The sequence below is a fragment of the Mytilus californianus genome, unplaced genomic scaffold (genome assembly GCF_021869535.1).
Source record: "Mytilus californianus isolate M0D057914Y unplaced genomic scaffold, xbMytCali1.0.p SCAF_22, whole genome shotgun sequence".
In the NCBI taxonomy this organism is placed as follows: Eukaryota; Metazoa; Mollusca; class Bivalvia; order Mytilida; family Mytilidae; genus Mytilus; species Mytilus californianus.
Window position 1 is genome coordinate 2,956,959 of NW_026262671.1, and position 19,999 is coordinate 2,976,957.

Below are 19,999 nucleotides of genomic sequence, written 5' to 3' on the forward strand. Positions count from 1 at the left end.
AATATCGTATTGCACAAGATTTGGTGGTGGAATCTGTTTCTCTAATGATTTTTAAACGATATGCACACAAACTCAATCCTTCTTTTCGAATGATCTGTAAAAAGATGTGTTCTTTCTATGTGACGTCATCAGGCATGGTCGCCTTTTTTCATGACGCCACAATAGGAAATTCAGAGGAAAGCAAGAAAATTTGACGTCATAATCGAATTTTGACCAATGTAGAAATGAGATCAAACGAACCACACGTTGATTAAATAAAAATAATCAACAGGTCAGGAAAAGGACAAAGCGTGTAATAATTAGAGAATGGCAAATATATGTTAGCTAAATGTAATGTTTTTGACTTACTAATTTGTCCCCTTTGACACATACTGCCAAAGACGAATAACTTATTCTGTTACACTTTTTTCGCTATTTAGTGACACTTAATATTTGGTTTCACATTTACAAATCATACATGATGATAAAAAGTAATTTTGAGTACGGCTATCTGAAACGTATTTAAATTAAATAAGAGGTATGATAAAAGTCATTATTTTGGCCCTGAAATTGCAAAAATTGTAAGCTTATTCAAGCCTTATAAAATAATGTCAATGCTATTAATAAATGAACAGGTTAATATAATCATGACACTTGAGTGCAATGAAGTCTCTTGTGATTTCACTTTCACGTTATAAACACGACGAAATTTACGTACTTGATAAAAATATTTTCCAATGCCTTCGCATACCTTGAACTGGTTTCTTGATAATGATAAAAAATGCAATGTTACTACTTCCTTTTCTAAACAAAAGAAATTACATGTATGAATTATTTAAGAAACAAAGGAACAGAGATGAAAATCATTTTTTTATTCAAAGAGAGGGCTTTTGTTTAAATTAATAAATTGGTCATGAACAATTGTGAAATATTTTCCATTACACGTCAAGCAACAAGCAATTAATCAATCGTTTTAAATATGGATGTCTTCTTGACAGGAAATTGTGGTGGATATTACTCTGGATCAAAAGGAAGTATAACCTCGCCAAATTATCCAGGCAACTACCCAAACGACCAAAGATGTTATTATTATATTAATGGTCCTGAGGGTTACATCATTAGTTTAAGGTTTACAGATTTCTATACAGAATCCTGCTGCGATTACATCAAAGTTAGTTCAAAATATTATCGAAAGAAAATTTATCAGTATAGAACACTTTAAAAAGCTCACACTTTGTCATTTTCATGTAAAACAAACCTTGAAATTTTGGTGAAGACAATGAGACTACAAGTGAAGATACAATACATTTAACCAAAACGTCCATATGCATAAATGAAAACATTACGAACAGACCGGAAGACTTAATGACCTCTACGATCATTGATGGATTATTAAGAGAACTGACGTGAATAGTTATGGCAAACATCTAACGATTTTAAATGATTAATACAAATTATTCACCTTTGATTGGAGCACCACAGATGAGTTCATTGTAGTTGAAAGCCACGTTTTTGAAACTAAATCATAAGCCTGTTATTTTTGGTCAGATAATTCATATAACATTTCAACACGCCAACATTTTGATATAGGTTCAAGTGATGTAGCACACTTGTTAACATGTGGTACTACAGTTGCCTTCATATTGTATAAATTTGCAAAATAGACTTCAAAGCATGTGTTCCGAGTACATATGAAGTAATGTAACAGAAAAAATATTTATGATTGATAGTAAAATACTTAATTATGACATAATTTCCACTTTTTCATCCAGTTTATATCTTATTTAGAATAGCAATCAGTTTTGAAAGTGAATAAAAAGAAAATTATAGAAGCACAATTTGTATAAAATACAGACCCATTTTAACAAACATATATGTATTTACAGGTACATGTACATGATACACTTTTGAGTAAATTATATGTTTTTCTTTATTTAGGTTTATGATGGAGCAAGTATATCATATCCAATACTGCTTACTTTAAGAGGTGCATTTGATGAAGAAAGAAAAGTCGAATCAACAAACAATATCATGGTTGTTTATTTTTATAGTGATTATAGCATTACAAAATCCGGATTCAGAGCTGTTTATACATCAGATATCAAAGGCAAGTCACACTCCACAGTGGTATACCAGAAAAGATATATTGATTGCTTAACATACAATTGAAAGTAGTATCATGTTATCCAAGACGAGAACCAGTTAAATTTCGGTGATGTAGATTAGACCACGCGAAGTTAATTTTGTCAGAGAACTGTCGCTGACAAAAGGGCCTGCATTGGAATTGGTAACCTCAAGTCATGTCAAACGTTTGAAGGTTTTAAATCACGTTGAACTATGTCAGTACTAAGATATCAAATTTAACCCTACCTTCCAAACGTGCTTGGAAACGTATTTATGCATACTGCTCCACAAAAATGACAATTCACCCTAAGACCGTGTTTTGCTGTTACAGAACAAAATTTGACATAATCATATTTCCATGCAACATTTTTTTTATAGTTTTTTAACACCTTTAACACTAACTGTCAGACTTTAACCAAATAATCTTTTAATAGACATAATAAGTTGCACCTGTAGTATCAATTTTTGATCAGAGTATTTTTTTGGGATAAAAAATTGGCTCTCCCTTTTTTTAGTAAAAAAAGGCAAAATATCCGAAGGGAAACTTATACATCACTTTCGAAAAAAAAACCAAAACATACAACGACATTGCAAAAAAAAACGAAATGACAAACTGAGGTATACAAAACACTAAACAGAAAACTAAAAGTTAGAAGTACAACTTAACCAAGAGACAAGGGTGATCTGAAAGAGTAGACAACTCCTTCCACACTAATGATAACCCTTACACGGCTAACGGGAAGTAAGAAATCAAGTCGCAACCAGTAATGTAACAATCAATGAAAAGAATCCTGAATTGTGACTGTAACAGTTTAGTACATATTCATGTACACATGTATTTGTAAAAATATAAAACATATACCATCGGTATCGTACAGTGAAACCAAATAACCAGAAAAAGTGTTGGTTAAGTGAATTTCCCTGTGTGAATTTGATTATGCATATATATTAAAAGTCGTATGAACTTCCAATGAACAATTCACATTGGTTCTCTTATTTGTAGGTTGTAAATTCTCTATCTGTATTTGATATAGTACCAATGATTTATTTGTTTTTATCTTAGGATGTGCTGTTGACCAAATACAATGCTCAACCGTATTGGAATGCATTTCTGTTTATAATCTTTGCGATGGGATTGAGGACTGTAGCAATGGATTTGATGAACAATATTGTCAAAACTGTTAGTTGAATTCTTTTATGAAAAGTAAACAATGAAAACAACACTTTATAAATTTCATGCATAAAGTTGAACTTACTGAAACAATGTTAACAACAGTAAAATAACAAAAAAGCTGAACTACAAGGAAATTCAAAAACGGAAAGTCCCTTAACAAATGGCAAAATCTAAAGCTCAAACACATCAAACGAATGAAAAATAACTGTCATATTCCTGACTTGGTATATGCATTTCCTTATGTAGATAATGGTGGATTAAATCTGGTTTTATAGCTAGCTAAACCTTTCACTTTTATAACAGTGGCATAAAATTCCACTGTATTGACAACAATGTGTGAGAAAAAACAAACAGACATAATAGGTAAGAAATGTCAAAAATTGGGCTACAGCAGCCATTGGGGAATTGCAACCTTACTTGTTTCATACATGTACCCTACGCAACAAAATTGTAATCATATAATGTTTCTCATCATTTTGCTGTCGTCATGATGGCGCCTTCATGTTTAGTCGAATTCTCCTAGACTGTTAATGAAGATTTCAACTGATCAAGACGATGAATTAAATGAGGAGTCATTTTTTTTTACGGAAAGTGACTAAAAGGAAATTTCTTTATCGAGTCTTGAAATTGAGACAATGCCTTCCTTTTTTATACATACTTTACATTTGTATAGTTTGCTTTCTTCAAATCTTGGTCGCGCTCGGTAATCAGAGAAATATGAACGGGGAACCAATTAGGTAGAAAGAAACTTGTAGAATTATTTCCAAACAATTTTTGTTGCCATCATTTTTGGGCTGATCATTATTATATTGAGATGAAAATTCCTATTCATCAAAACCTTGGATGAGTTCAATCAATATAAAAATCTACAATGGGGACCATTTGTTGAGGGATAAATTTGAATTAAATTAAAAAAAAATGTTAAACGTAGGGCATGTTCCCTTGTTCCAGTGTCAATGCTCTGACGTTTAAAAAAAGGCAACAGTGATTAATCGAATTTAAAATTAAGGTTTCAAACAAAAACTGAGTGAACAGCATGAACTAAAAAGATCTTAAGGCATCCAAGTCGAAAATATGACAGAGGTGGTTGAAGATATAAAACATCAACTTTTTATTTCATGTAGAAAGCCCCACATCAATATCCGTTCTAAATATATGCGTAATCATTCGTCATAACTGTCTTTTCGGGTTGCATCAAACTTGTATTGGTAGACGTTTACTAAATTGTTTAAGGTCAATTGTGAAGATCGCTGAGTCGCATTGTCTCCTACCCTATGAGCATATATGATAAAGACAACAATTAGAAACACTGAATTCTTTTTGTTCCCCGCGTAACGTGTTGTTGGGGACATGGAAATACCGTGCGTCTGTCCGTGTGTCCGTCCGTCCGTGTGTTCGTCCGTCTTGTTAGCGCTCTCACAGATACAATTCTTGCCAGATTTTTACAAAACTGTTACTATAGGTTAATATCAGCAATATCTCGGAAAAGTTCTATAATGGTGGCCTATCGACTTTTTTTAAAAAAGAGTAAGGCCCCTTGGAAGTATTAAATTTATGGAAAATGGCCTCGTAAGCGCTCTCACGCGAACAATTCTTGCCAGATTTTTATAAAACTTATCGTATAGGTTATTATCACCAATATCTCAGACAAGTTCTATAATGGTGGACGATTGATTTTTTTAAAAAGAGTAATGCCCCTTGGAAATATTAAATTTATGGAAAATGGTCTCGTTAGCGCTACAAAAAAAGTGTTTTATTTAGTTATTGTCCTTGTACCTTGAATAGATAAAATATGTGCAACGCGGGGGACATTGGAACTCGTTCTTTTATAAAACATTAATTTATTCGTCAGATACATTATTGACAAGTACGCCAAACACAGTATCCAGTAGTACTATCACAACAGATTTCATACAAGGAAGCACAGCTCCATCAACATCCAGTAAAATTGGTAGGTAACAAACAAACAAATATCACTAAGTGTGCTCATTTTACAAATATATGAACTTGACTTTAGGGAACTGAAACGGTTGTATTTAATTGCTTGTTAAAAAATTTATCCTTACCGTTTGTAGAAAACAAGAATAGTATAGTCATCATAGTAAAATCGTAAAAATAAAATCGTGTGTGCAGACGATTTTGAAGGTGTAAATTACTATCATGAAATTGTTTGGTTTAACTATTAGACCAATATATAAAAAGTGAATTAATGCAGTGCACATAATGTATATCTCAAAATTCATATACTACTTTTCACATCAAATAATTAAAGTTCTTAAAAATATCCCAAGGCGACAATTTAGCAATGTCCATGACGACACTGCTATTCGGAACATTAAACATAACGATCATTAACCGTCGCATGAAGACCGCCAAAAGGCATGAGAGTGCAAGTGATATTACTTTAACGAATTTGGATTATTTGATGTAAAATGAAGTCTTTGTTAATTATAAATTTTGATATATTTATATTTAATGTAGTATATTGAACATTCATTCCGCACAGCAATGAAAATATATATATTACAAACTAAGGAAACAGTTAGTTTGAAAGAAATAAAACGAAGTATGTGATCCGTACGCCTAACATGAGTTTCTTGAAAGATTTATTTTAGGTGTGAGCCCGACCAAACATTGAAAAGGAAACAAGTATATTTTATTGAATGGTTCAGAGTATAAACCTACAACTTCTAATGTTATCTTGCTTGATTTTTTGCAATCGTAGGCTAAGTGCAGTCATATAATTTTCAGATTTAAAAATTAACAGACTGAGATAGATAATATTTTCACAAAAAGTAGTAAAATAAGGTAACATATATCGGTTTTCTTGATTTACAGAAATCCGACTTGTAAATGGTTCTAGCTGCCTAGAAGGACGAGTAGAAATAAAACTAAATGGACTTTGGGGAACAATATCAACATCTAGTTTTACATATAGAGAGGCTGGTGTCATATGTCAAACTTTAGGATACAGGTGTGATGTTTAAACTTTATCAATAAATAGTTGTGAAGATTTATCAGTTTCGCTCGAACACAGCATTTGGAAGGTTAAATCAAATATATCAAGCCGACGCGTGTTAAGAACTGTTAGGACAAACGAATGGTGTTTAAATGTTACTCATGTTGAGACTGATATCATGTTAAAATTTTGGCTATAGATATGAAATTGGCACGTACTTGGTATACATAAGGGATGATGTTGTCACATGATTTTTTTTTTTTTACATCAATTTATACGACAGTGTAAAAAATAGCAATTCAAGCATTTTATTTCTGCGAGAAACTATTTGTAAATGCACATTCAGGACGATAAAGACATGCCTTGCACAAGCCCGAGCCGGGTATTTTTATGGCTAACTCGCAAAGTGACATCCAATAGCAAGACTTGTTACCTGCTTGGCAACATTTTTGTTTGGTGGAAGTCTTCAATCTTGCTTACCTTTTTGAGATGCAGACAATCCAAATCAAAAAGGCTTTGCATTGACTGTTAATGGAATCCACAACCTACCGTAATTGAAGCAAGACCACCAATACGAAATAATTAATTTTATCTATTTGTTTTAATTTACCATTTCATTGTTTTGGGGTCTGCATGCTCTTTAACGTTTGTATTGGGATTTTGGCATTGAACATCACTAAAGACACATTATTGCATTAATAAATATACACCAACATGTTTTATTAAAACGCATACGTTTCTTTAGGGTTAAAGATTAATTGTGGTTTGGTAGAGTATTACATTTTAAAAAAAACCTGAATATATACTATTCCAGCACTAAATTAAATTTTAAGCAGATTGCAGAAATTTCTTTGTTTACAGTGGAGACGGTGCCATGCCATTTAACTATGGATACTTTGGAAAAGCTGACAGTAATGTGCCAGTATGGTATACTTACTTATACTGTTATAGTGTAAACTCAAGGTTGGAAGATTGTTCCAGGTCTTTGAATGGTCCTGGCGATCATGATTATGATGTTGGTGTTAGATGTAAAATAGGTGTGTGTAACTATGGATTATCTAGGACTTCCATTTGATGTAAAGTTCACGAATTATTAATTATTGCTGTGATATCAGACACTTTCATCAATAGAAAAAAGAAGATTTGGTATGATATGGATTTAGGCAATTATCCATAAAGACCAACATAACAATTAACCTTGGTTTCTTTCTTTCTAGAATCAACGCTACTTATCTATTAAAAGAAACAGGCAGAAAACTATATCCAAACGTTTTCTTTGTTTGCCTATGTTAATTGAGATAACATCGACTCATTACTGTTCACTGATGTCATTTGCATAACTGTGCATATCCTCCCTTTCTTTGACGTTTTTTTCTGAATTGCTTGTAGGAGGCAATGTATATTGATACCCTACGTCGGATATAATGTTCTTGACCCGTCCGTTCGTCTGGTCGCCCGTCCATTTGTCTGTCAGTCCGTCAGTCCGGCAGTCCGGCAGTCCTGTTCTTGTCATCGCAACTCCTCTGAAACCAGCACACAAAGAATTTCACAAAACTAGTAGATAAAAAATTCATACTATGTAGATGTGCATATCGACAGGAAATTATGATTTAAATTTTTATCCAGGAGTTATGCCCCTTTGAACTTAGAATGTTTGCTTTAATTTACTTCTGCAACAGTTTGTCATCTCAACTCCTCTGAAACAAAATAATAGAACTACATAAATTTTTTTGGATAATCAAGACAAACTTTGGAGATGTGCAACAAAATGCAACTTCAAGATTATTTACCGAACCTCTTTGTATGTTGCTCGTAATGAAACAGATATTTCGTAATGTGATACTGAAAACTGAAATGATTTGTCGGTAAAAAATCTTTACAATATTGCCTTAGATAATTTATATTCTTTTAACTCATATAAAAAGAATCGAATTATAAATTCAACGTTGTAGTTTTGTTAACAGGTGCGCATGGATCTGAGTATTATTGTTCTTTCCAATCAGACTGTACTTTCCTGACAGCTTTTTCTACAAGTAGAGTGTATTGGTCCACAAGAAATGTAAGTTTTTAGCTTAGCAAATCATAAGATATCATAATACTTTCCGCCAAAATATTTGAAAGTTCAAAGCTTATTAAAAACATGAATTGCTATAAACCAAAAAGGACAAAAAAGTATAGCCAAAGCTGGGCAAGGAATCAGAGCTTTGCATAAGGGAGATACATTCCTTAATTTTACATAAGTTCCAAAATTTTGTAACAGCAAATTTTAATGACACAAAATCCGTATTGTCATTGCCAGTACCGAAGTATTCATTATCTTTGTTAAGGTGGTACATTACACTACAGGGAGATAACTCTGTAAAAGTCAGCTGCATGTTTTAATCACGTTCTGTTGTTAAGGAAATATTAGGCTTCCCAATTATCCAAATGTGTTTGTCAAACTGCTATATATCCAATAAATGTTTTTCAATAAAGTGTGTGCATCAAATTTTTGTTTCATATGTTATATTTATGTAAAAGGTCAAAGTAAATGTTTTAAAATTACAACTACTGAATAGTTTTAAAATATTTTTATACTGTTTTATATAAAACTTGATACGTTGTAGCTAGTATATGAATACTATTGTACATGTGTATAGTACTGGCATTGTGAAAAAAATGAAGATATAGCCAAACATGACATTAGTTTAATTTGAGATGACATTATTTCATCACACTCATTATCAGATATTTTGCTACTATTTATGTTTACGATACGTAGCCTTTCCAAGGAAACGTTGTTTATGTTATGAAATTCCGAAGATGAAATAACAGATATAACGCTTTTCAAAATATAAGATTTCCTAAAATGTAACAATTGATTACGGTCAAATTTCCCTTTAGTCTGCATTATAATTTCCAAGAAGTGTTTTTTACCAATATGATTTAATCTATATGCAGTTTTGTTTCCATGAGATCGATGAATTTCACATTTTTAGTTTGTTATTACTTTGAATTTACTCAACAAACATCCTTTTTATCATTAATACTTCAGGGTTGTACTGGATCAAGTAATACTGGTCCCTGTGGAGGTTATGATAATAACACAAATAGTTACTACATATATTTGGAAACTAGTTCTGGTTACGAAGGAGATAAAGCAGAGCTGAAAACTTCAGTTTCGTTTGATGGTAAAGTTACATTAGAGAGCGCTAATATATTATAATTCAGCTCTATTTGAGCTAGGTTTTAGCAATATTTTTTTCTGCATGTACTGTTAATATTATTTATCATTGTTAACAATAACAGCCAACCAAAGTTGACATAGATTTAAATTACTAATGTTTATCATTGAAGATTAAATGTTGTTTTAATGTTGTATTTCAAATTTACGATTCCCCCCTAAATATGTAAAAATTAACATGTCTTTCAAAATTTAAGTTTAACAAGCTTCTAATGCATGTATCTCGATAAATAATGAAAAAAGACCATATGAATGCTTGTTTTAATTTTAAGTAACAGAACTTACTAGATAAGTTTTGTTAAATTCAGATTGTTTTAATTTATCACATTATCAGGATTTCATTTTCTAAATATTTCAACAAGTTACAGGTTGTTGAACTTGTCATTTTTTCATTTATTAATTTCTACTTGATGCTGAGTGTTTGCAGATCCACTGTATATGAAACAAAATTGCATATTTACATCATTTCTGTTTTGTATTTAATTTGGTGAATAGTTTTGTGTGACATGATGGTTAACCAAAATAAAAATTTAAAGACTTCTATTGATTAGCAAACACTAAACAACAAATGTCTTTAACTAAAAATGTGTTTAATATGCGAAATTTTTATAAAGAACTCCTTAGTATAGGACAGTTAATATCTTTGATAAGATTTTTTTATCTAATGTTGTTTGTAAGTGCATCTAAAGGGTAACTGAAATGTCAATGTTCAAGGGTTGAATATCTGTAAAGTCTCATCTCGTCAGTTTGACGAACATTGATGATTGGAACCAGTCAGTTTTCCTCATTGAACTTTAAGCTGCTAAATAATCTCGTTTGAATGTCAGTCTGTTTGTGCATTATCAAGTCAAAGGACGATGTATGATAAGTGCAGTATTTGGCCCCTTTGTATGCAAAAAAAAATCAATAACAATATCTGGGGCAAAAATGACCATAAAACCTTATTGAAGTTTTGTATTTTGTTGAAATAAACTTATTTTTCAAGGTTATACAGGATATCGATTATAAATGATACTATGAATACACCATAAACGGGTGTCTATACGGAAAATCGGACTTTTCCGACTCATGAGCGCAAGTGAGAACATGTAAGATATTTTACATATGGCATGTATGATATAGTTTTGACATTATATACAAATTTCATAGATGTTCTCAACTGCGCTCATAGCAAAATCTTTAAAAAATATCATGTACAGTCGTTGATTTTTGCGTGCGGTTTATTTCAGTCTGACAACTTCCGGTTTCAGTTGCCAGGGAAGCTGGATATCATCAGAGTCAACAAACTTAATGCTGCTGTAATAATATATGATTATAGAATGGTAAATGTGATACTTATTCATGCAAAAACAGAGATATATCATAAATCTCATGTGGGATAGTGCACGGGTTCCTTAAATAGTACAAGAAGAAACAAAAGAAATCATAAAATAAATTCACGAAAAAGAGCAGACGTCATATGTTACTGTTAGCTCTCTATTTCAAAGCTTAAATTATGATAGAGTGATAAATGTGATATTTGTTTGTTTGAAAAAAAACTGATATATATATATTATAAAAATTACGTGAGATAATGTATAGGTTCCATAAATACTTCCAAACCAAAAAAGTCTAAATTCACAAAAACACGGGGTCACCGCCGTTCATGCTCAGAGCAGACGTCATACTTGTCACAATTCTCTATTTGAAAGCAAAAATATATTTCCCTTTCAGATCAATTATTTTCCGAATATAGATGTGGTTAATGCAATTGGACATCCAGATGGTCAATCATTGGGTTTAAAAAAAAACAATTTGTATTTTTGTACGGAATTCTAAAAATGATTATCTCCCCTCGCGATCAGTATAAAAGTAATTTTTATAAAATTCTCCTTTCAAGTATTTGTTAAAGATAAATTAACACAACCATAAATCATTTCATAGGGTATTATTAAATATATATCAGAAGATAAAAAGAAAAAAATACAAATTAAATAAAATGTTGCAATAACAAATAACAAATTATGTTAATATTATAAACCTATTGACTTGGAAGAAGGTAGATGTATGACTATATACCCATTAAAAATTCTTAGTTCGCCTAATTTGGAGCATTGTATTGTTGGGAAAAAATTCCAGAAGAACAAATAATTGTCAAAACTGTGCTTGAATTCTTGAAATAACAATATCTCAATGTAAAATGTGCTATAATTTCTAGTCATTCATGAATAAAATGCACATGATGCAACATACACACGGGGGGGGGGGGGGTCTCTTCCTATATGAAGGTCTATACATATGTGCCGCAGGAATGGGTCCCTTTTTTGATACGTCAAATATATCAATGGGGTGCAATTTTACCGAGGAAATATATCAATAGGTAGTAATTGTGATATATAAATGGGTCATAATTTTTCAGTTTGTTGTGCAACGATCTTCACTGATTTTCTCAAAGTTCAACTCTTTGTCATTAAAATTTCCACATCTGCTGAAACTTATTGACACAAGTTTTGTTATTGATAGAGATATGAATGGGTTATGATTTCGCTGTGAAATATATGTATAGGTAGGGATTTCACAATTATTCAATATATGAATGGGGGGGGGGTTTTTAAATCCCAGCTGCACAACTGTACCCAAAATCCCATGTTGAGACCCCCCCCGTGAACATACATAGAAGAATGCTAGGTAAACTGAATCTAATAAATAAAATTGAAAAAAAAAATCATCAAAGATCATTCAGATCATCAAAGATCATTCAGGTTGACAAATTGTTCCCAGAATGTTGCAAATAAAAATACTTACCAATGTTTCTCAAATCAAAATGGTTGGGAGTTGGCCTCCCAATTAAAAAATCTGAAGTGACTAAAAACCAAAAATTCGATAGTTGGGTGAAAATGAATTAGTTAAACGTGTGGTTTTTAGATATGTTAAAAAGCAAGTTTCCTTTTATTTAGGTTCACTTCCTTTCATTGGTTTCCTTAACCCTGTTTGAAATATTCAAGATTATTTTAATAAATAAATCCCTTGCTGTTTTTGATTTTCATAAATATTTAATTTATTGTGTAGATTGTCTCCAAAAAGTTTTGAATGTGAATTTATATGCCATGTACAACAAATAAGCCATGAAATGAATTAAAGATGAATTGTAACCGTAAGTATTTGCTATTCCAAATTTTTGTTCAGTTTGATACTATATCCAAATACAAATTAGTTTAACATGTGTGGTTCTTAGATATGAAAAAAACAAGTTTCTTTTATTTAGGTTCACTTTCTTTCATTGGTTTCCTTCACCATGTAGGTAATATTCAAATGTTAAAGTCATTCAAGATTATTTCAATAAATAAATCCCTTGCTGCACTTGATTTTCATCAATATTTTATTTAATTTATTTTGTAGATTGCCTCCAAAAAGTTTTGAATATGTATTAATATGCCATGTACAACAAATAAGCCATGGAATGAACTAAGAAATGAATTAAAGATGAATTGTAACAGTAAGTATTTGCTAATTTTTGATGAGTTTAAGACTATACTAAAACTTGCAAAAGTACATGTTACACATCATAGCAATCTAAAGCACCTATTATGTATACATTATGTGGACAGAGGCAGTGGGGTCATCATTTGATGGTGTTGAGTCTGTTGTTGAAGATTTCAAACAGGATATCTTAGTCAGACCTTTATTGAAGTGATAAGAAACTTTAACCTTTTTAATAATAAAAAAACCCAGCTAGTACAACAAAATGTATATAAAGCAAAAGTTAGAAAATATTTGTTTTTTCCATATTTTTTAAAGATAGTTAATATGGAATTGCAACCCCTCTTGACCCCCCCTCCAACCCCACCCCTTTAAAAATATAGGAGTCCTGTAACCTAATACATGTACCCTGTCCAGGACTTTGCAGAAAATTGGTGCCAAGAGAAATCACCTCAAAAATAAGAGCTGATCTGGCAGTAAAAAATAAGGGGGGGTGGGGGTGGCTCAGAACCCTCTCCCCATCCCTGAGTGCCTATGCTAAAAAAGTAAACTTTACAAAAGTGTACATCTTTAAAGTACAAAGAAGCCACTGTTTACACTTCATGCTTCATCAAAATATTCACATTCCTAATAAGCATGTTATATTTGCTACTGAAAATAAAACACCATGCACAAGTTCATCAGCATCATTGTTATTAAATATTAAACATGCTGTATTCATAATAAAAAATTTGAAAATATATATCCTGTAAATAAACGCAAATTGTTAGAAATTTTTTCTTATATAGAGATCAAAACCGCTTATTTATATAAATTACATAGATAGTAAGTAACATCATGTACTTTCTTATGTCAATTACAACATTTATTTATTTCTTAGTTCATTACTTTTGCACTCTTACATTTTCCCTACCCCTGTTGTAAAATTTTTGTTTTTCAAAACTGTTTCATAATTTTTCTTGTGTTATTTGTAAAAAATAATATTTGTTTTTCCTTTTCAGATTTCTCCATAGATACATTGTACCATAAATGTGAATTTTGATTTAACATGTATGAAGAACACCTATGCCTGATGTTGAATAGTAGATAAACAAATGCGTACCTCACAGTAAGTATTTGTTAATTGTTTTTAACAAGAAAATTCAAAATGAATATTTTTCCAATTATAAATATGTCTAAAGTAGTGTAAAGAATGGTGTTTTATATTGACAGTTTTGTATAAAACAACAAATAAATGAAATTGGTTTCAAATGAATATATCCTTTTAATGCTTGCTCGGATTATTAGATAATTAAACACTATATTTCTCTTCTAATTTTTATACAAGAACGCGGACGACAACGTGACACCAATATACGACCGCCAAAATTTTTTGCGGTCTTATATTGGTATGTTGTCGTCGTCGTCCGAAGACACATTCTTTCCGGACAATAACTTTAGTTTAAGTAAATGGATCTCTATGAAATTTAAATACAAGGTTTGAAACCACAAGAGGAAAGTTGGGGTTGATTTTGGGGGTTATGGTCCCAACAGATTAGGAATTAAGGGTCTAAAAAGGGGTCCAAAAAGCATTTTTCTAGTTTCCAGACAATAACTTGTGTGTAAGTGTATGGATCTTACTGAAATTGTACCACAATGTTCCATACCAAAAAAGAAAGGTTGGGATTGATTTTGGGGATTATGGCCCAAACTGTTTAGGAATTAGGGGCCAAATAGGGGCCAAAAACAATACTTTTCTAATACTTTGTATAAATTGATAATTTCTTGACCAATTTCAATGGCGTTTTAATCTTAAATTCTTGGGGTTCTTTAATATGCTGAATCTAACCATATATTAAGTTTTTGGATTTTGGACCCCGTTTTTAAATTGGTCCACATTGAACTCCAAAATTAAACTTTGTTTGATTTCATCAAAAATTGAATATATGGGGTTATGAATTATTTGGGCTCTTTGATATGCCGCATCTAACCGTGTATTTAGATTTTTAATTTTTGTTCCTGTTTTCAAATTGGACTACATTAAGGTCCAAAAGGTCCAATATGTTTTCAAATTGGACTACATTAAGGTCCAAAAGGTCCAATATGTTTTCAAATTGGACTACATTAAGGTACTTTGATATGCTGAATCTAAACGTGTATTAAGTTTTTGAATTTTTGGGCCCCGTTTTTAAATTAGTCCACATTGAGGTCCAAAGAGTCCAAAATTAAACTTTGTTTGATTTCATTGAAAATTGAATTATTTGGGTTCTTTGATATGCCGCATCTAACCGTGTATTTAGATTTTTAATTTTTGTTCCTGTTTTCAAATTGGACTACATTAAGGTCCAACAGGTCCAATATAAAACTTAGTTTGATTTTAACAAAAATTGAATTCTTGAGTTTCTTGATATGCTGAATCTAAACATGTATTTAGATTTTTGATTATGGGCCCAGTTTTCAAGTTGGTCTAAATCAGGGTCCAAAATTAAACTTTGTTTGATTTCAACAAAAATTGCATATATGGGGATCTTTGATATGCCGAATCTAACCATGTATTTAGATTTTTTATTTTTGGTCCCGTTTTCAAATTGGTGTACATTAAGGTCCAAAGGGTCAAAAGTTAAACTTAGTTTGATTTTAACAAAAAAATGAATTCTTGGGGTTTTTTGATATGCTAAATCTAAACATGTATTTAGATTTTTTATTATGGGCCAAGTTTTTAAGATGGTCCAATTCGGGGTCCAAAATTAAACTTTGTTTAATTTCGACAAAAATTGAATATATGGGGTACTTTGATATGCTTAATCTAAACGTGTATTAAGTTTTTGAATTTTTGGGCCCCGTTTTTAAATTAGTCCACATTGAGGTCCAAAGAGTCCAAAATTAAACTTTGTTTGATTTCATTGAAAATTGAATTATTTGGGTTCTTTGATATGCCGCATCTAACCGTGTATTTAGATTTTTAATTTTTGTTCCTGTTTTCAAATTGGACTACATTAAGGTCCAAAAGGTCCAATATAAAACTTAGTTTGATTTTAACAAAAACTGAATTCTTGAGTTTCTTGATATGCTAAATCTACACATGTATTTAGATTTTTGATTATGGGCCCAGTTTTCAAGTTGATCTAAATCAGGGTCCAAAATTAAACTTTGTTTGATTTCAACAAAAATTGCATATATGGGGATCTTTGATGTGCTGAATCTAACGGTGTATTACACTTTTGGATTTTGGGCCCTGTTTTTAAATTGGTCCACATTGAGGTCCAAAGGGTCCAAAATTAAACTTTGTTTGATTTCATTAAAAAATGAATTATAAGGGTTCTTTGATATGCCGAATCTAACCATGTATTAAGATTTTTTATTTTTGGTCCCGTTTTCAAATTGGTGTACATTAAGGTCCAAAGGGTCAAAAGTTAAACTTAGTTTGATTTTAACAAAAAAATGAATTCTTGGGGTTTTTTGATATGCTTAATCTAAACATGTATTTAGATTTTTGATTATGGGCCAAGTTTTTAAGATGGTCCAATTCGGGGTCCAAATTTAAACTTTGTTTAATTTCGACAAAAGTTGAATATATGGGGTACTTTGATATGCTGAATCTAAACGTGTATTAAGTTTTTGAATTTTTGGGCCCCGTTTTTAAATTAGTCCACATTGAGGTCCAAAGAGTCCAAAATTAAACTTTGTTTGATTTCATTGAAAATTGAATTATTTGGGTTCTTTGATATGCCGCATCTAACCGTGTATTTAGATTTTTAATTTTTGTTCCTGTTTTCAAATTGGACTACATTAAGGTCCAAAAGGTCCAATATAAAACTTAGTTTGATTTTAACAAAAACTGAATTCTTGAGTTTCTTGATATGCTGAATCTAAACATGTATTTAGATTTTTGATTATGGGCCCAGTTTTAAAGTTGGTCTAAATCAGGGTCCAAAATTAAACTTTGTTTGATTTCAACAAAAATTGCATATATGGGGATCTTTGATGTGCTGAATCTAACGGTGTATTACGCTTTTGGATTTTGGGCCCTGTTTTTAAATTGGTCCACATTGAGGTCCAAAGGGTCCAAAATTAAACTTTGTTTAATTTCATCAAAAATTAAATTATTATTGGGGTTCTTCGATATGCCGCATCTAACCGTATATTTAGATTTTTAATTTTTGTTCCTGTTTTCAAATTGGACTACATTAAGGTCCAAAAGGTCCAATATAAAACTTAGTTTGATTTTAACAAAAATTGAATTTTTGAGTTTTTTGATATGCTGAATCTAAACATGTATTTAGATGTTTGATTATTGGCCCAGTTTTCAAGTTGGTCTAAATCAGGGTCCAAAATTAAACTTTGTTTGATTTCAACAAAAATTGCATATATGGGGATCTTGATTTGTTTTTTTTGATATGCTGAATCTAACCATGTATTTAGATTTGGGATATTGGACCATAATAGGTAAATGTCCAATTTAAAATTTTTAAGTTCATAGACCACATTCATTCTGTGTCAGAAACCTATGCTGTGTCAAATATTTAATCACAATCCAAATTCAGAGTTGCATCAAGCTTGAATGTTGTTTTCATACTTGCCCCAATTGTTCAGAGTTCGACCTCTGCCGTTGTGTCAAGCTGCGCCCTGCGGGCCATTTTATTCTATTTTATCAACTATATATATACAGTTAGGATACAAATCTACAACTCCATTTTTAGCTCACAGGGGCCCCAAGGGCCCCATGTGAGCTTATGCCATCACTTGGCGTCCATCGTCTGTCGTCGTCATCTGTCGTCGTTTGTCATCGTCTGTCGTGATGAACTATTTAAAAAATCTTCTCCTCTGAAACTACTGGGCCAAATACCTTCAAACTTTAACTAAATGTTCCTTAGGGTATCTAGTTTATAAATTGTATCCGAAGTTTTGATTGTTCTACAAACATGGCCGCCATGGCTAAAAATAGAACATAGGGGTCAAATGCAGTTTTTGGCTTATATCTCAAAAACTAAAGCTTATAGAGCAATTCTGACAGGGGGTAAAATTGTTTAATTGGTCAAGATCTATCGGCCCTGAATATATCAGACGAATCGAACAACCCATTGTTGGGTTGCTGCCACCGAATTGGTAGTTTTAACAAAATTTTGCAGTTTTTTGTTATTATTTTGAATATTATTATAGATATATATAAATTGTAAGCAGCAATAATGTTCAGCAAAGTAAGATCTACAAAAAAATTAATATGACCAAAACTGTCAATTGACCCCTTAATGAGTTATTGCCCTTTAAAGACAATTTTACACAATTTGTTCATCAAGTTTGCTTACATTTAAAAATCTTCTCCTCTGAAATACAGGTGAGCGATTCAGGCTCTTGAGAGCCTCTTGTTTGTTATTGGTGTTTTTTTGTACACTTTTTAGGCATTTAAAAAAATATATATATATATATAATATGTAAGAAAATAAATATAAGATAATAACGGTTTCAATTCATCACTTTTACTAGCACTTTCACTGCTTTAACAGATCTTCAGGTAATGAAATATATACATATATTCTTTTTGTCCATTAATTATGTCCATAATGCTCACAGTGTTTCATTTTATTTTTTTTCTATTCCAGTATTTTTACAAGATGACAAAGTCTGTGAATTGCTGTCTTTGTAAGAAAAGATGCCAGCTTAATAACAGAAGACGCTGCTGCAGTGGTATATTAAAGACACTCCTAACAGATGAATTGCACCAAAAACACACAGGTACTGCATTGTATGTAAGAAGGAAGGAAACAAGCGGCATCGTCTGGTAACAATAACATCTGAAGCCAGAACTCAATCATGTATTGAAAAAGGAATTTTCATTAACCAAAAAAGTCGATGTTGCAAAACACATATGGAAAGTAGATTTTTTAAGATGAAAGCATTAGATGTTTTACAGTCATCAAAACAGCATGAATATTTTTCTCGTACTGACATAACAGGTCTCTTAAATGATTTAAGAACAATAATGAAAATGACATCTTCACGTTTAAACTTTGATATACCTGCACTCATGACTGAAGAAAATTATAATGACTTGACAGGACTGAGTAAGGATCAGTTTAGTGACTTACTTGGATACATGTCCACTGTAAGGAGTTCTGGAGTAAGGTCAGTAAGGACTTGCCTTGGAGTATTTCTTACCAAGCTCCGTGTTGGTTTGTCAAACAAAATTCTTGGAACAGTCTTTGGGTTGAAAACATCTCAGGTACAGAGAATTATCCATGCAGCAAGAAGAACTTTAATGGAAACCTTTGTTCCACATACACTAGGTTTTCAGCATATAAGTCATGGAGATTTTGTAACAAACCATACAACACCAGTAGCAAAGCAATTGTTCACTACAGATCCAAGACAAGCTGTAATCGTCCTGGACGGCACATACATTTTCATTCAAAAAAGTAGTGATTATCATTTCCAGAGAATGTCTTACAGCATGCACAAACACCGCCCATTGGTCAAACCTATGATAATTGTAGGAACTGACGGCTATATCCTGTCGATCTTAGGGCCTTACTTTGCAGACGGTCACAATAACGATGCATCAATAACAAAACATGCCATAACAAACAACTTGGAGAACATAACAGCATGGTTGCAGGATGATGATATTTGCATTGTAGATAGGGGTTTCAGGGATGCAGTTCAGTACTTGGAAGATCAGGGATATATGGTTAAGATGCCTGTTTGTTTGGTAAAAGGGAAAAAACAGTTAACAACGAACGAAGCTAATCTGACTCGCTTAGTAACTAAATGTCGCTGGGTTGTAGAAAGCACAAATGCCAGATTGAAACAGTTTCATTTTTTTGAAAAGGTGGTTCCAAATACCATGATTTCCAGTATTGGTGATTTAGTAAAGATTACTGGTGGTATACTAAATAAGTACAAACGACCTCTTGTCTGCAACCCTGAAAATGAAGAAGTAGCTAAGAAGATGCTTGACCGCTCTGTCTTAGAAAACAGTCTACAAACTTATGTAGAACAGAACAACTTGATTAGACGGAAAACTGTATACTTACCAATTAATGCTTCTGGCACAGTACTTGAAAATTTTCCTAAGCTGACAGAGGGAATATTAAGGGATATCACT

General features: G+C 31.8%; 1 protein-coding gene and 1 long non-coding RNA gene across 3 annotated transcripts in view; both read left to right on the forward strand.

The window, feature by feature from the left end:
- The window catches only part of LOC127732089 (MAM and LDL-receptor class A domain-containing protein 2-like), a 134,818-nt gene that overhangs the window by 30,290 nt on the left and 84,529 nt on the right, over positions 1-19,999 (forward strand). For both annotated transcript variants that reach the window (XR_007996054.1, XM_052241143.1), the window contains exons 14-21: positions 978-1,150; positions 1,918-2,086; positions 3,167-3,283; positions 5,130-5,228; positions 6,116-6,251; positions 7,098-7,273; positions 8,201-8,295; positions 9,271-9,406. Coding sequence is in view for 1 of the 2 variants with exons in the window: in XM_052241143.1 (XP_052097103.1) it covers positions 978-1,150; positions 1,918-2,086; positions 3,167-3,283; positions 5,130-5,228; positions 6,116-6,251; positions 7,098-7,273; positions 8,201-8,295; positions 9,271-9,406 (1,101 nt within the window). In the remaining variant the exon portion in view is untranslated. The remainder of the gene's footprint in view (positions 1-977; positions 1,151-1,917; positions 2,087-3,166; positions 3,284-5,129; positions 5,229-6,115; positions 6,252-7,097; positions 7,274-8,200; positions 8,296-9,270; positions 9,407-19,999) is intronic.
- LOC127732113 (uncharacterized) lies at positions 12,513-14,021 on the forward strand. Its single transcript, XR_007996066.1, has 3 exons — positions 12,513-12,592; positions 12,838-12,934; positions 13,920-14,021. It is a non-coding gene; the product is annotated as an uncharacterized LOC127732113 (long non-coding RNA).